At 38.7% G+C, this 16,062-nt stretch overlaps 1 protein-coding gene across 1 annotated transcript in view; it reads left to right on the top strand.

Annotated features, from left to right (window-relative positions):
- Window positions 1-15,056, top strand: part of CLDN19 (claudin 19) — a 71,706-nt gene extending 56,650 nt beyond the window's left edge. Inside the window, exons 4-5 of the mRNA XM_083162778.1 lie at window positions 8,617-8,766; window positions 13,984-15,056. Coding sequence (XP_083018904.1) covers window positions 8,617-8,766; window positions 13,984-14,026 — 193 coding nt within the window. The 3' untranslated portion in view covers window positions 14,027-15,056. The remainder of the gene's footprint in view (window positions 1-8,616; window positions 8,767-13,983) is intronic.
- Window positions 15,057-16,062: the final 1,006 nt, after the last annotated feature.

Below are 16,062 nucleotides of genomic sequence, written 5' to 3'. Positions count from 1 at the left end.
AACTGGTGGTACAAAGGATACAATTGGCAACATTCAGTAATGATTTCTACACAGATTTACAATATATAAAAAAACACAACTCACAAAAAAACAACTTATTACAATATACATGTTACATTAACAATAAATTTAATAATTAAATCAAAAGGAAATTTATTATTAAAAAACAGCTGTATATGTGCTATTATTTTCATGTAAAAATACATATCTAAAGTATAATTCTACAATTAGTAATACCTAAATGCACTAATATTGTAACCTATAGAACATAAAGACAGAACGAAATAAGAAGAAGAAAAAGAAACATATCAGTATTGGCACTCAATCTAAAATACATAATTTTGTATAAAAGACACATAATTTCGTATAAAATACACATTACACATATTATTTATTTTTTGCCGCATTTGCAGCTAATCCTATAGATAACAGAGATAGTCAGACAAGTAATGCGGCTTTTAATATCCCATGACTTCATGTAATCACTTTTCCAAAACTTATATCTTTATTTACCTATATATGGACACATTTTACATTTATTGCACGGATAACACCCATTAGTGCTTTTAAACCAACCCTGTTCATTGGTGTTATCAGGTTTTTTGAGCATACTGGGAGCAAGTGTGGACTTCAAGGAATTGGCTTTTCTAAAAACTACTACTGGTTTGGGAGGAATAACTGTACTTAAAATAGGGTCTAGAAGTAGTATATCCCAATGTTTTGAGTATTTCTCGTATTTTATGACCTTCTGAATTGTATTGAGTGATAAAGGGTACAAAATTGGTGTCAGTGTTTTCTTTTTTTTATATTGTAATAACTCCGTTCTATCACGTTTTTTAGATTTTTTTTTCTGCATTTATCGATGAGATCAGTCGGATAATTCTTTTCTACAAACCTACCACTATAAATTTCAGCTTGCTCATCAAATTTGTTGATGTTAGCACAATTCTCACAAATTGTGAATACGGAATATTTTTTAGCCACTTTTTATAGTGGCAGCTATTATAATGTACATAGCTGTTACTATCTACTTTTTTAATGAATGTAGATGTTTCAATAACATTATTTGTACTGGACCATTCAGTGGTATCTACAAACAAATCTAGAAACTCTGTTAGATCTTTATGGATCTTAGACGTAAACCTTAGATTATACTGGTTTATATTTAAGTCCATTATGAATTTGTTAAACAACGTTTCATCTCCATCCCAAATTATTAGGATATCATCAATGTAACGTTTATACCCTATAATGTTCTGTTTATATACCACATTCAGCTGAACATTGCATTCCTCCCATTGTACCAGATAAAGGCTAGCTAAACTCGGCAAATTTAACATTGAAAAAAGGTTTATCTTTTGCCCCGAATACAGTTCCCAATTATTTTAATTTATTTATAGATACAATTAAATGTATCCACACCCTTACATTAAGTAGACATTTTACCAAAAATAGAGAATGCCCCATCAGACAGTAGACAGAATCCCAATACAAATTTGAAACCAAAATCCGCGTTTTATCTGATCCAGAGGTAATAACATAGAAACATTCGTTGAGTTAGTTAAAAATGATTTGGATAATCTTTGTAAAAATAAGAATAAAAGTAAATACAACCTTAAAAATAATGAAAGAGGAGCTACCAAAAAATTAGAAAAAAATCAAAACATAGTCATCAAAATGGCTGATATGGAGGGGGGGATTTGTGGTGTTAAATTGTGATGATTATCTGGAGGATGCCTATAGGCTTCTAAATGATGAGACAACATATCAAAAAATAAAAACCAATCCAACCTCCAATATTGTCGATAAAATAAAACGTTTGCTATATGATGGTGTACGTAGAGGATGTATTTCGGATAATGAATGCAGATTTATTATTAATGAAAACCCTTTGATGGCTTTGTTTTATTACATACCCAAGATACAAAAATGTTTAGAAAAACCTCCAGGCCGGCCGATTATTGCCGGCATAGATTCAGCCACCTCTAAGCTCACTGAGTACGTTGATCTACAGAAATATGTTGAAAACCTTAATTCTTATATCAAAGACTCGACACAAGTACTTACTTATATATAAAGTATACCCTGGCAAAAGTCCAACATGTGGTGTATAATAGACATAGAAGCGTTGGTACTTATGTATTATCTGGGCTCCTATGATAAATGCACCCCATTTTTTCATACCCCTACTATCCAACTACGCATGGAGTTGATTTTATATAGTGTGGCGAGCGCAGCGAGCCACTGTGCCCAAAGCGTGGCGACCGGTCTCATAAGAAAACGGGAGCCCAGATATTACATAAGTACCGAAGCGTTATATACGTCTATTACACATGAAGGGGGACTTAATGCTATACCATATTATCTAGATAAGGATGACAACGTGGATGAAAATTTTAGAAAACTTATTATTGATTTTCTTGATTTGGTTATGATAAACAATGTTTTTGTTTCCAGGGGGATTACTTTCTACTGCTACAAGGGGTAGCTATGGGGACCCCATATGCACCGAGCTTAGCTCACCTGTATCTGGGACAATGGGAGGAATGCAATGTTCAACTGAATGTGGTATATAAATAGAACATTATAGGGTATAAATGATACATTGATGATATCCTAATAATTTGGGATGGAGATGAAATGTTGTTTAACAAATTCATAATGGACTTAAATACCAGCCAGTATAATCTAAGGTTTAAAAATGGCTAAAAATATTCTGTATTCACAATTTGTGAGAATTCGTAGAAATTGTGCTAACATCAACAAATTTGATGAGCAAGCTGAATTTTATAGTGGTAGGTTTGTAGAAAAGAATTATCCCACTGATCTCATTGATAAATGCAGAGAAAAAGCTAAAAACGGATAGAACGGAGTTATTACAATATAAAAAGAAAGAAAACACTGACACCAATTTTGTACCCTTTATCACTCAATACAATTCAGATGGTCATAAAATATGAGAAATACTTAAACATTGGGATATACTACTTCTAGACCCTATTTTACGTACAGTTTGTCACAAACTTGGGTGCACTACCACTCAGGGATTGGCTAGACCTGACAAAGGGGCGCGGAGTCTAACCGTGCCGGTGGTTTTCTGCCAGTGACCCCTCCAAGCGGGATTTGGGCTTCTGCGGCTCCCGACACATCGGTCGCGTGGTCCTCAAGCTGGGTAGGTAACAGTTGGACAGAAGCGGTGTCAAGGACTGAAGCAAGCGGGTAGTCGAGATCAAGCCGGGTCGATAACAGGTGAGCAGATACAGTACCAAGGGATGGAGCAACGAATGGTCAGAGTCAGGCCGGGTCATACACAGGAAGGCACAGTACACTGGGATGAGGCTGCAGAATGGTCACAGAACAAGCCAAGGTCATGCACTGGATGTCACGGATGTAGTACACAGGGAGCAGGCAGGAGAATAGTCAGGAGAATAGCCAGAATCATACACTGGTAACACTGGATTTCAGACCAAGCACTGGGAACGCTGGAGCTGGTGTGAACCTATACTCTGGCAGCCTCTGTCTGCCAGAGACTGCCTTTTTATAGGAAACACAGGGAGCTAATTACTCACAGGTGCCCTAATCAATGAAGGCTGAGTATGGTCAGTTCACACTGAACTCTCCTGCAGGAGAGAGTTACCAGGTGTTGCAACTAATCATCAGAGCTCAGATCACACAGACTTTCCTGCAGCATGGAGTGGATCAGAAGCTGTAATCAGCATGCAGAGTTCAACCACACAGAGTTGTCAGCAGCAATAGACAGAGCCAGCAGGATTTTACAAGCAGGTAACACTGAATACTTGCATATTGTGACATTACCCCCCTCTAGGGGTGGGCTCCGAACAACCCACAAGGAAATTTTCAAGGTTGTCTGCGGTGCTTCTTCTTTTTGGAAGACTGTTTGGATTTCGTTGACTGATGTGCGACCTTTGGCTCTACAAAACGGGCTCTGGTCAACACTAGACCACCCAGAAAGGGAGCGGCATCGTGTTCAGAATCATAATCTGAGTTGTAGTCTAGTTCTGGGGTGCAGATCAAAGACTTTTTGGCTGATGATTCACTGGGACCATGAAGTGCTAAAGAGCCGACACGAATGCCCATAACTGTTGAGTTCTTTGATTCAGATCTTGGTAAAAAAAAAATCCCAGAAGCACTAGTACTCAGCATGCCGTCTAGATGACCCATGGTTTTGAAGAGGCATGGACAGACTTTCAACCAAGGTAGATGAAGAAGTCTTTAATCCAAATTTGTCAATCACGGCCCTGGAGAATGATATCAGATCTCGCAGTCGAGGATCATTGGCTTCAACAAGTGGATTAACCCATTCTAGTGCTTCTCCTCGGAAGGATAAGATCATAAATTTTACATTATTTGCCAGATTAACCCCGGAGGATGGATCAATGTTCCCATCAAAGCAAATGACTTCAGAAGACTCTTCAGCTGGCTACTGTGTAATAGCCAACCCTGGTGGGACCTTTGACACGACGGATCTCTCTTGGACTTGAGGCACTGCTGAAGCCTCATGGATGTCCAGTACAGTAGGCATCGGTACTCTAGAAGTTTTTCTTGGCTGACATGTTTAGGCCCAGAGATCATGGATGCAATAGACTCAGGCCCGGAGATCACGGAAGCAATGGAGACAGGTCCGGAGGAAGGCCCAGAGGCCAAGGAAGCAGGCCCGGAGACCACGGAGGCAGGCCCGGAGGCCATGGAGACTGGCCCGGAGGCCAAGGAGACTGGCCCGGAGGCCACGGGGACTGGCCCGGAGACCACGGGGACTGGCCCGGAGACCACGAGGACTGATCCTGAGACCACAGCACACAAGTCCTAATGCTCGGAGGCAAGGGCAGATGGGTCCTCATGCCCGGAGGCAAGGGCAGATAGATCTCTACTAGGGGTGACAGACCTGGAACCCCCACCTGGGGTGACTGGCTCGGAACCCCCACCTGGGGTGACTGGCTCGGAACCCCCACCTGGGGTGACTGGCTTGGAATCCCCACCTGGGGTGACTGGCTCGGAACCCCCACCTGGGGTGACTGGCTCGGAACCCCCATCTGGGGTGATATATAGAGCCCCTTCTTGAGGCAAAGTGCTCAGTGCCCCATCTTGGGAAGCCACACTCAGAGACCCTTCCTGGGGTGTGGCAACCAGAGGATCCTTTTGGGGTGCACCACTCAGAGATTCCTCTTGGGGTAATTTAGTCAGAGGCCCTTTTCGGGGTACCACCTTCAGAGACCCCTCTTGGGGTGCAGTGCTCAGGAAACCCTCCTGGGGCTCAATGCTCAGAGACCCTGTTTGGGGTGTGGTACTCTGAGACCCTGCTTGGAGTCTGACGGTCTGAGACCCCTCCTGGTGCATGACACTCTGAACTCCTTTCTGCGGCTTGAAACTTTGAGAACCCTCCTGGGAAATGACCCCCCGAGACCCCTTCCGAGGAAAAAGACTCTGTACCCCTTCTTGGGGCTCGCCATTCTGAGACCCCTCTCGGAACTCGACACTGTGAGAGTCCACTTGGGGTGAAACCCTTTGATGCCCCTCTTCGGGCAAGACACTAGGAAGCCCTTCCTTGGGCAAGACACTAGGAAGCTACTCCTGGAGCACAATACTCGGAAGCCCCTCCTTGGGCAAGACACTAGGAAGCTCCTCCTGGAGCACAGTACTCAGACGCCCCTCCTTGGGCTGAACTGACAGGACCCCCATCTTGGGCAGGCGGGACAGAATCCCATCTTTGGGTTTGATACTTGGACTCCCATATCGGGTCTTGATACTCGTATTCCCCTCCTGGGGCTTGTGACATTCTGAGACATTCTAGGGATTGGCTAGACCTGACACAGGGGTGCGGAGTCTAACCGTGCCAGGGATTTTCTGCCAGTGACCCCTCCAAGCGGGATTTGGGCTTCTGCGGCTCCCGACACGTCGGTCACGGTCCCCTGGTCAGGTTCCCCGTATGAGTGGTAGGAGCTTGTGGAATATGGAGCGTGGTCGTCAAGCTGGGTAGGTAACAGTCGGACAGAAGCGGTGTCAGGGACTGAAGCAAGCGGGTAGTCGAGATCAAGCCGGGTCGATAACAGGTGAGCAGATACAGTACAAAGGGATGCAGCAACGAATGGTCAGAGTCAGGCCGGGTCATACACAGGAAGGCACAGTACACTGGGATGAGGCTGCAGAATGGTCACAGAACAAGCCAAGGTCATACACTGGATGTCACGGATGTAGTACACAGGGAGCAGGCAGGAGAATAGCCGGAATCATACACTGGTAACACTGGATTTCAGACCAAGCACTGGGAACGCTGGAGCTGGTGTGAACCTATACTCTGGCAGCCTCTGTCTGCCAGAAACTGCCTTTTTATAGGAAACACAGGGAGCTAATTACTCACAGGTGCCCTAATCAATGAAGGCTGAGTACGGTCAGTTCACACTGAACTCTCCTGCAGGAGAGAGTTACCAGGTGTTGCAACTAATCAGCAGAGCTCAGATCACACAGACTTTCCTGCAGCATGGAGTGGATCAGAAGCTGTAATCAGCATGCAGAGTTCAACCACACAGAGTTGTCAGCAGCAATAGACAGAGCCAGCAGGATTTTACAAGCAGGTAACACTGAATACTTGCATATTTTGACACAGTTATTCCTCCCAAACCAGTAGTAATTATTAGAAAAGCCAATTCCTTGAAGTCCACACTTGCTCCCTGTATGCTCAAAAAACCTGATAACACCAATGAAAAGGGTTGGTTTAAAAGCACTAATGGGTGTTATCCGTGCAATGTAAAATGTGTCCATATGTAGATAAAGAGAGACATAAGTTTTGGAATAGTGATTACACAAATACATGGGATATTAAAAGCCGCATTACTTGTCTGACTACTCATGTTATCTATATGATTAGCTGCAAATGCGGTAAAAATGTATTGGGAAAACTAAACATCCCCTTAAGATTTGCATTTTAGAGCATACAAGAAGTATAATAAATAAATCTTGTCTACATAGTGTGCCTAGACGTTTCGAAAAATGCTGCAAATCTGATCTGTCATGTTTTTCTTTCAAAGCTTTGGAACACGTCATCTTAGACGAAAGAGGTGGCAATATTTCAAATAAATTGAGTAAACGTAAAACTTACTGGATTCATACCGCTAATACTATGTCTCCATTGGGTATGAATGAGAGTATTGACATTGTGCCTTTCCTGCATTAAGCCGATGATGACCCTCCCGTAGACTGGTGTGGCATTGCAGTTGAGTTTTTACTCCTTTGCTTGCACCTTAAAGTCAGCGGGAGTATTCATCAGAGGTGCAGGTCCAGTGTTGCTCTCTCATTTTAATACATAGATGGGTCTTTAGAATTAATAGCATATCGGTTTCTATATTGATTAATTCTTTGATCATGAGGATTACTAATATGTGTAATGTGTCTTTCATAAGAAATGATGTATTTTAGATTGAGTGCCAATACTAATGTGTTTATTTTTCTTCTTATTATTATTATTATTAATTTGTCTTTATGTTCTATTGGTCACAATATTAGTGCATTTAGGTATTACTAATTGTAGAGTTATGCTTTAGATATGTATTTTTACATGAAATTAATAGCACATATACAGCTGTTTTTTTTATAATTAATTTCCTTTTTATTTAATTATTAAATTTATTGTTGATGTAACATGTATATTGTAATAAGTTGTCTTTTTGTGTTGTGTATTTATTTATATATATATATATATATTGCAAATCTGTGTAGAAATCATTATTGAATGTTGCCAATTGTATCTATTGCACCACCAGTTTAAGATCAGTTCATTCACAATTAAGGCCAGTGTGCTGACGGGTTAACAAACATGTGACTTTATTAGTACAATCAGCTGAGATGGAAAAGCACTGACTATATATACGTACCTATGACACCATTGGACAAACGGCATCTGCCACCCAATAAAATGCTTCAGTGTCCTGTCCTCTGATGCAACTCACTTTATTTACAATATACTTGTCCTAAATTGTCTTGTACTGTCATATTTTTGTTTGTTTTTTGCTCATGTATGTATTGTCAGGCACTACAGAACCCTTGTGGCACCATATAAATAAAAATAAATAATATTATTATTATTATTATTATTATTATTATTATTATTATTATTATTATTATTATTATTATTATGTCACACAAGTCCTAAAAGTTGATTAAGAGAACTAAATCAAATAAGGCAAATTAGATGTGCTATTTTTTTTTTCATGAGGAATACTATTAAATATCACATATCTGTCAGTGGTAAAAGTATGTCACCAATGTTATCCAAATATAGGCCATTGTTATTGACCCCCCCCAAAAGAACTCGTTACATGTGATAACATATGGGAACCGGGATAAGTTCACAGACCCATGCGTTATCATGGCTCTGAGGGCTGATTAAGCTTCGCATGTACCCGGTGAACCTATAAGCAACTGAAAATTACTGCTGCTAATAGGATACGCCCCTTAGTATCGTGACAAAAAAAATCAGATCGTCCCTCTTCCTCTCCTAGGATCATTAAAATAATGCACTCATCTGGACGAGTCCAAGTAGGCTTAGTTACACTTGTTCTGTTTATCAAGTTATTAATTGTATTTATTACATTTTTCTTTTAGGTATGAATTTGGTTCAGCATTATTTGTAGGATGGGCTGCCGCCAGCCTCACCATGCTTGGGGGATCCTTTCTTTGCTGCTCATGTCCCAATGATGAGGGGAGAGGACAACAGTATTATAGACAATCACAGCCATCAGCAACAACAAGAGAGTATGTCTAATATCTAGAAAATTCACAAACATACTAAATACCAGCATCCTCAGGTGTTTTCATCTAAACCATGTATAATAAAACTAAATTAGTTTTTGTTTTTGTCTTTATTGCTGCTTATTTTTTTTTTTTTTTCTTAATTTCTCTTGTAAGTACTGTATATTCAGTGTATTTCAGCCTAGTATAAACACTTCTGATATTTATTACAGAAAACCCTTAAAATTTGTTGTCACTGTTTTGTGCATGCCTTCAGTGTACAGTTTGCCTAATTTATTATACCACCAGCATCTGGCGAGTTTTCTTGGACTTGAAAACATATTCTGTACTGTCAAGTCCGTCTAGTTCAATCTCAATACCAACTTTAACTTAAAGCTTTTCTTTCCTTTAAGTGAATATTTTGTAGCAAAATGTCAGTATGTAAGTTGTCCATTCCAATTAATTATGTCTACTTACCTATGCTTGCATGATTTATCTGTTAATTAACTGATTTAACAAGCAACAACATTAGGTTTGTCTTTATGGTTGTAACAGATTTATTAATTTGGTATGGTTCTAATAAATATTTTGACCAAATTTGTTCCTGAGGTCCATAAAAGCTCAGTTTTGTTTTGTCTTTTAAATATGTTGCTAGGAAATATTCACTCAGTAATACCGATGTTATTGAAAATTAATCTCTTTGTTTTACATGCTAACAAGTCATAAAGATATTAACATACCTAGTTAATGAAATAAAGCAATTAGAACCTTTAAAAATCTTTAAAATGTACATACCAGAAAAGTAAGTACTGGAAATATTTAATGTCTTGCTCTATTGTTTACATGGTGCAGTGCAAAAATATGCCATCTGCTTTGTATTCTCACTGAATCCTGCCATGGTGAAATCTGGTTTTCCCTAGCAGAGCTGACCACATAATGGAGAGTATTATCAAGGTTGACCAGAGTGGCATCTGGGCACTAATTACAGTATTATTTTCAACAGTCCCCTTCCTATAGCTTACCTGAGTTGTGGGGTAACAATTTCTATTTTTGGACTGTGGTCCTTGGCTGTCACGTGAGAATCAAGTACCACACTCCGATTCCCTACACATTACAATTTCAGAGGTGCAGCAATTGGCAACTTCAAAGGTAAGAAGTTTGCCAGCTGTTGACCCTTCAAGTAAATGGCGGGTGACAGGGCTACATCTAGGGGTGTCAGTGGTGCCATTGCACAGAGAATAGGGCCTAGGGGATACACCATTGCTGCCTGATGGTGTTTCTGGCTAGCAGAGTGTCTGGAACAACAACCTGTGGCCAGTATGACTGCTGCAGTGCTGCTTGGAGCATGCTTTTGAAACTCAAGGCACATACCTTGCAGTCTGCACAACTGCTCAGAGTGTCATCAGGATACTCTGGGAAGTGCTGCACTTCCTAATGCTGGTGGCCTTGCCCTCCATGTGCTACATTTTGACATCATTCATTCAGGGGGCAGTGCCAGCACAGGGTGCACTACCAACTGTTATGCCGCTAGCTGGTGATCAAAGTGGAAGAGTTAAGGTGACAATTAAGACACTGAGGGGGTCTCTGTCATAAACCTTAAAGGCTTAAAGTGGATAGAAATAAAGTACCAGCCATCCAGCATCTAAAATCCCATACACACTAGCTGATTAATGATAACCCCCCACACACACACACACCCCCGCTACTAGCATGCATAATTGACAATACAGTCAAGAGGGGGGGGGGGGAGTTTGTTGCGTATATTTGCTGTCTAGTGAGCAGGTAAATGCACACCCCTCTTATCAGGGAGGCAAATGGTACTGTATGTTTTTTTTTTTTTTTTTACAGTGCATATGCATAAATTAATGTATGCATTTTTGCATATGTTAGTCCTATATATTCATTATGTGGACAGATCTGACTTTACATAAGATAGAACTGTTTGGGGTGGGAATACTAGTGAGAGTGTCATGAGCATGTTTAAAAGCTCCTTGTGTTTCCGAGGCATGCATTCGGGAAGGGAAGGCCTGTTTCCAATGTATCTCTTGCATGTACAGATGTGTCAATTTACATATAGCCTTGTTTCACATTAAAAATCCCTTCTTGTTATGCCACATCATGGAGCGGCTTGGTAGCGCCAGGCGTCTTTTTGTGACCTATTAAAATGCAAATATAATGCACAAGCATCTTTTGCTGATTAAAATGATATGCAACATGCGTTTATGTATATGCATAAAAAATGTTACATTACAGTTTTCTTGGAAAATTCTGTAACATATAAATTCTTATGCAGAAACAACCACAGTCACACAAAGAAAATAGGCTTGTTGCATATAATTGTTAACTGCAACAGCTGTTTGTGTTTTTCACTAAGTTTTGCAATTAATGCGCATTTTAACAGGATAAAGTCGAACAAAAAAAAAGACACCCAATACTGCAGAATCATATGGAGCTCACATGTTATGTAACGTGACGTGTAGCATATGAAGAATAGATGTATGTTGACACATACTGTACGTAGCACAGAGCAAGTAAAGTTACTAATAATGGCATCTTAAAATCAATGCATGGCACAGGGTTTAGTTGAATCCTTGTATTAACATAAAAAATTGTAGTAAATTTAGCATCAGCTTCCCATAACAGTTTCTTTGCATAGAAACAAATCTGAAGAATCTGCCCTGAATGTGTAAAATGATGTCATTCATTCAGTAGTTTCAATACCTCATCCACCTTGGTATTTTAGAATGCCAAAGTGGAAAATGAGGTTCAGTGTGGATAAATGCAAGGTAATGCATCTTGGGAAACACAACCAATTTGCTAGCTATAATAAGTGGGGGAGGCACTGGGTAATTCAGAACTTGAAAAGGACCTACAGTAGGAGTGCAAATAGATAACAAACTGGGGTGTAGTGCTCAATGTCATATAGCAACAAATAAGGCCAACAGGATACTAGCATGCATAAAAAGGGGCATGGAGACTAGAAACTCAAATGTAATTATTTCACTGTACAAAGCATTGGTTAGACCACATCTAGCATATGGGGTACAATTCTGGCCCCGCACTATAAAAAGGACATCATAGAACTGGAAAAAGTCAAGAGAAGAGCAACCGCTAATAAAGGGAATAGAGAATTTAAGCTATGAAGATGGATTGAATCATTTAGGATTGTTTAGGCTAGAGAAGAGACGATTAAGGGGGGATATGCTTAACATGTACAAATATATCAGGGGCCAATATAAGGAACTGTCAGACGCCCTTTTTACTGTAAAGAAGGACTTAAGCACAAGAGGACATGAGTTTAGATTAGAGGAAAGAAGATTTCATTCCCTTAGAAGAAAGCATTTTTTTTACAGTACAGGCAGCCAAACTATGGAACTCTCTTCCGGGAGATGTGGTGTCAACAAATACGTTTAAAATAAAGTTGGACAAACATCTATTGGTTAAAAACATTCAGGGGTACTAACAATAACCATAACCTGTCCTTAAATATATCAGTATACACTACGTATTACATGGGATGAAGCTAATACACCAAGGTTGAACTGGATGGACGTGAGTCTTTATTCAGCCTTAAATACTATGTAACTATGTAAATAAGTCTGTCTAGTGGTAACACCACCACCACTAAAACTACAGTATTAAGCTTTCTTTTCTAGACTAAAGTAATATTTTGATGCTTTACACAAGTAAGAAGGAGAGTCCAACTACCAAATTCAGGTACCATGAACCATTATTTTTCATGAATACATTTCCAGAAACTTCCATCCACAGAGCAGTAAGTTTACTGACAGATTTTTATTGACACAACATGGAAAAAAAACAGTCTTTACAGCCATAATGTATTAATGTCAGAGTTTGAAGCTAAGCCTTCATTCACATTCACATGGCCAGAAGTATTAAAGATTAGCATTGGTTTTTTTGTTAAATAACCCAACCAAACCACCCAGTTAATGCTTCAAGAACAAATATACGTGGCCACATTAGTGACATCACAGAAGTCTCAGAAACACATAACACATTGCTGCATGTTGACACACAGGTGGACATACACATTGTAAATAGTCCTTCACACAAATAATTTGGCTTAATGAAGTAACATGATGTTTCTAAATGCAAATTAAGAATTATTTAATTGAGCGTTAGTCTTATCTCTACACTGTATACTTAAATTGTTTATATTTTTATAGCAGAATACATATTACACTACTATAAATCAAGATGATAGTATACTCAATTTGTTAGCTTCTGTATATACAATTTACAGTTAAATTGTTTTGATGGATTCGGTATGAAGTCCCGACAGTCAAAATTCCGACAGGGTCAAAATCCCAAATGGGTCAAAATCCCGACAAGGACAAAATCCCGACATTTAAAATCCAGACAAGGACAAAATCCTGACATTTAAAATCCCGACAAGGCCAAAATACCGACATATAGAATGTACAGGGGAAACAGTCAACATGACTTTGTGTCGACAGGTCGCGAGGTCGACATGGTTTTTTTCACCCTCCAGATGTTGATGAACTACACATCCCAGCATGCCTTGCATCAGTTTCAGCATGGCCACATAGCAAAACTAATGCAAAGCATCCTGGGATGTGTAGTTCACGAACATCTGGAGGGCCGGTGTTGCCCAGCCCTGCACTATAAGATAGTAGGTGTTAATACTCCCAAAAGAACAACTAAATAGTGCAGTGATTTTAGATCAAGAAAAAGTAAGTGCAATGTGATCTCATGTCTTCTTAAACAAAATTGAGCTTTAATAGAATAAAACATTCTAAGGGGTCGATTCAATTAATATCAAATTATTCATGACAAGTAAGTACATGCAAAATTTTGTTTACAGTCCCACAAAACTGAGTACCAAAATCCATGAATCTGTAATGAAATTGGGCAACAAGGCGAATTCTGCTGCAGTTGTCAGTGTTTCTACGCTATTGCAACAGCAACTTGTTCCCCACGCATGTTAGGGCTAGTTAATCAACGCATAAGAATATTCTCAGAATGAGATTTGCAGGCGAAAAAATAAAAAAGTTAAGAAATATACCTAACATTATGCATTGTAATTTATTTACAACCCACCTTATACTGCACAAAAAATATAAAATTCATATTTGATCACACTAATTATTGAAATAATAGATGTTATCAAAATCTGTCTTTACATACTGACTATAATAATCACAAAAAACATGACATGTTCCATATTTTGTTTTGTAATTCAATTATCGTTTTATCTAGAACAACAAAAATACCCATAAAGAAAAAAGAAGAAACAAGTTAATAGGCGAACCCATCAATTAATCCAAGTTTCCAAAATTGTTTCAACATTGGAACAAGAACAATAGAGGAATATGGAAATGAGTTCGGAATGATCATCTTCTTCAAAGAGGCTTACTATTTTAGAACAGCTGTTGCAGAAATGTCCTGATTAGCCCACAAGGCATACTAATAAGGAACAGATATTTCCTAGAGTGGGAATGTTCAAGTGGTGTCCCTTGAAATTTCTAAGGACCTCTAAGACATTTGTGTGGACTCTATCATCTGTAAGAATTTATACAACCTCCGTAATATAGAATACATTTTTCTTTTTGGACGATACAAATAATACAGATCTGTATCTAGAAAATAAAACATATCTCTTGCCAAGAAAAAATGGAGACAACAATACTACAGAGACAATGTTGTCCGTCAGAAGTGTTTGCAAAAATGAAATACAGTACAGTATGTGTGTTTTCAGAAAGTCAAACTTGAATATAATTTAGGCAGTTTATAATCACTTGTGTTCTCCTTCCAAAGTAGAAGAAAGGTAATTAAGTATGAAGTATTTTTTTTTCAAAGTTATTGCAAGTAAATGTGTCCACTGGGAAATCTGTTTATCTGGAGGCTATGGCTGACATATTATTTTACATTAGTAAATTAAGATATAGCATTCAGTTTCTCCCATTGTGTTAGATACATTTATCCAACATGGCCTGTATCACCATATATAATCAGTTGTGTAGACCGTCCACAGTTGTTAAACCCCACAAACCCTCAATTAAAGGTTTTCCTTAATTTTTTTAACTCAAATTTCATATTACAGAAAATATATTTGAGAATTTCAATTATACTGAATATGATCTTGTAACTTCATTTTAACATAATAATCCAGGAATATTTAACATTTATTTACTATTAAAGGGAGACTGAATAGAGTATCCATACATTCTTTACTTATAAAGTAACAGTTTAACCTCAGGTGTTTTTTTTTCCCATATGAAACTGTACATATTGAAAATAAAATAAATTTTGAAGTGCATTTACATGTTTTTGCTGTGTTTATAACTTTTTGTTAACTAATAAAGAAATCTAAAATTAGTTCAGAAACTTCATATTTCTGTTGGTACTATGCAAATCATTAAAGTAAGAGTAATGTTGTAGTCTTTTTATATTGAAATTCTTGGAAAGTTGAATTAATGCCAATCATTTGTTCCATATGAAAAATTATTTTCTATATTACAGTCTATATAGCGCACACAAATTCTGTAACGCTTCACAGAGAATATTGCTAGATTATGTATAGGTCCACAATATGCCATGAGTGCTAGTCACTACAGTCCTCAGGGCCAAATTTATGGGTGATGGCGTCCATAGGCTTATAATCACTTATAATCAAATGAGGGCGTATAACCAATCACTGAAAATAATAAGATTAGCCCCTCCCCCTTTGCCTAATCTTATTATTTTCAGTGATTGATTATACGCCCTCATTTGATGATAGCCAGTTTAACAAAATAATAAAAAAGGTACTAACTATGACTTTTTTATTTAAAATTTAAATAAGATATACATATTTACATACAGTGATCTAGGTTAATATTTGTATCAGAGTGGCTATATCTTCCCAAGTAGTTTAAGTCCTACTTGGCAAAAAAAAATCCCACCATGTATGCAATCCCTGCACAAATTGAGGAGTAGCCACAGAAGGTTTGTTTACATTTTGCAGCCCCTCCCCCCCCGAATAGTGCTACTAGTGCTATTGGATGCCTAGCAGCCAATCAGGAGCCGCTAGGCTGCTAGGCGGCCACTATTCGGAGAGAGGAGCAGCAGAATGTAAACAAACCTTCTGCAGCTACTCTTAAATTCCTGCAGGGATTGCGTACATGGCAGTTTGTTTTTTGCCAAGTATGTGGATGTCTACATGGATTATAGAGGATGCAATCTATGCTGGAGGATCCTGGTGAGTATAGTTTTTTTCCACAGATACCCAATTGGATTATCTTCAGGACCAGCAGACAGACGGATACCTACGTGTCAGGTAGGTAAGTATCAGTATGT

This window comes from Crinia signifera, chromosome 19 (assembly GCF_055691185.1).
Source record: "Crinia signifera chromosome 19, ASM5569118v1, whole genome shotgun sequence".
Lineage (NCBI taxonomy): Eukaryota > Metazoa > Chordata > Amphibia > Anura > Myobatrachidae > Crinia > Crinia signifera.
Note: the sequence above shows the minus strand (reverse complement) of the source record. Positions and strands in the feature narration are given on the sequence as shown.